We start from the raw sequence: 2,170 nt of genomic DNA on the forward strand, positions 1-2,170 counted from the left end.
TTTTATTCAACAGGAAAAACATTTTAAAGACTGTTACTTTTGCATTGATTTCTAGACATGCCCTTCATGTGATTCTTATGAGAAAAAGCCACCCAAGGAATTCCTAGAAAGACTGAAATCGCTCATCCAAAAGGTATCGAATTTAAATTGTATTTGATTTTCTACCTCGTCTCCATCCATCCTGCATCTGTTTCGGTTACTCATGGTATGCTCTCTCCATAGATGATCCATCAGCATCTCTCCTAGAACACGTGAACTATGAAGGTTCCTGAGGACCTGCCTTGAAGCTGGACACTATGTTACACACTCTAACACAGCAGTGAAACTCACCTCTGGGTATTCCGAATGGAAGAATACAATATATTAGTGATGGGGGAAAATCTCAGAAAAGTGTTCTAAGTCAGGATTACTTCCCCAAATTACTATGCAGTACTTCAGTTTAATTCACATGCTCTGTGTTTGGTCAACTCGAAAAAACTTCCCACTAAATTAGAGTCTGATTTCCTACATTATGGATTTCTACGACTTCTAAAGTTTTTACTTTATTTTACTGCCCAACTATGACATTTCTTGGTTGGAGGAAAAGCTTAAAATTTTCAGGTAAAAATACAGTTTGAGAATTTATTGATCTTATATTAACTTTGATCTTGATTACTGCAAGAATGAGGTCTCATAATCATAACTTTAAAAAGTTATATACCTTCATTCAAGCTGAAAAATATAGAGGCATAAAGTCAAAATGGAAAGTTGAAGGCTTTATTCTTTTAAGAAAATGAAAACTGAATGTTTAAAAATGTGTATCTGAAGAGTTTACTTTTTATCTCAGAATATCTAACATATAAATATTTAATTTATTTATGTACCAGGGGGATAGCTTTACCAGATGGCTACAAAAAAGGTCTTACTTCTTTATCGGGATTTAGCAAGTATTTAAGTAGTGTACGTATGAATGTATTTATGGAATAGACTCTTGGTCTTTGTTTTCTTTAAGTGTTTAACAGTACCTTCCCCAACTCAAGTCCGCTTATAAGCTAAAACTTTATGCTTGTGGAAGTGGCAATTGAAACTTACAGAGGGGACACCTGTCAGGTGGTCTTCTGGAACCCAGCAGAGCTTTTAAAAAGTCCTGTAGCTTTCTTCTCGACTCGTTACAACAACTGCATGGGAGAGAGCTGACAACTCCAGATGTCTGTTTCCTTCCTTCTCTTTTTTTTTTTCTTTCCTCTTTTAAAATGACAATTTATGTTTGTATGCTTGGCATAAGGCAAGTTCAGTCAAACACAGAAAATCAAAATCAGAAGACAAAGTGAGAGGCCAGGACCTCTGGCCTAATAGAAAACAGACTTTTGCATCAACATGGGTAGTAAGAACAAGCAACCTGCTCTAACTGCCACTTCACATCACCTCCAGCAGTTTATTTAAATATGAAGTTAAAAACTCTAGAAAAATAAAATTCTCACGAGAATGTTATAAGCTATTTGAGAGTCTCTCATTAAAATGGCTGTGAGTGTGCAGGAGGTTGTTGGGTGGGAAACGCTTTATGCGCTGAGAAGAAAAGTTATCTACTTAAAAGTATTTTCACAGTAAGCACAGACTAATTTATAGCTCTAAAAAGTATGTTAGAAATCAAGTACGGCATCAAATCTCAATGAAATGTTTTATCGTCGGAAATAGGGTATCCACTTTAAAACTGTTTAAACGCTATTACCAAGGAACTGTGTAAATAGTGCCCAATGACGCCACACATGTAAAGCCTGCCTCGGTGTCCAGGGTGCCCGGCCAGCATGGGCACAAAGGTCAAAAGCAGGCACGGAGCTGACTTGGGAAAGGTGGGGTCTTTTCTGTTTGTTTGTTTCTGGGTTTCTAGTTGTTGACTTCTTTGACACTGCGATTTTATATTTAAAATAATATATTTATTTTGGTGTGTGTACTGTTAAAAATCTCTGTTCTAATCCTTTTGACCGGAGATTCTGCCTTAAAAGTAAAGATAGTCTGTTGGGGTGTCGGCTGCGAGCCTTCGCTAACTTCAGTTTGAAGATTCGGGTAGAGACCCTTGCAGCACCCAAAAGAGGCAAAGCGCTGGGATGGACGAGATGAAGAAGTGAGACCTTACAGCCCCACCCCCATGGCTCTGTGCTCGAGACTTAGCGGTGTCACTGTTCACCTACGG

The 2,170-nt window shown here is 38.0% G+C and overlaps 1 protein-coding gene across 1 annotated transcript in view; it reads left to right on the forward strand.

Annotated features, from left to right (window-relative positions):
• The window catches only part of IL21 (interleukin 21), a 7,171-nt gene extending 6,704 nt beyond the window's left edge, over window positions 1-467 (forward strand). The window contains exons 4-5 of the mRNA XM_011375164.2: window positions 56-133; window positions 223-467. Of these exons, the coding sequence (XP_011373466.1) occupies window positions 56-133; window positions 223-246 (102 nt within the window). The 3' untranslated portion in view covers window positions 247-467. The remainder of the gene's footprint in view (window positions 1-55; window positions 134-222) is intronic.
• Window positions 468-2,170: the final 1,703 nt, after the last annotated feature.

The sequence above is a fragment of the Pteropus vampyrus genome, unplaced genomic scaffold (assembly GCF_000151845.1).
Source record: "Pteropus vampyrus isolate Shadow unplaced genomic scaffold, Pvam_2.0 Scaffold263, whole genome shotgun sequence".
Taxonomy (NCBI): Eukaryota; Metazoa; Chordata; class Mammalia; order Chiroptera; family Pteropodidae; genus Pteropus; species Pteropus vampyrus.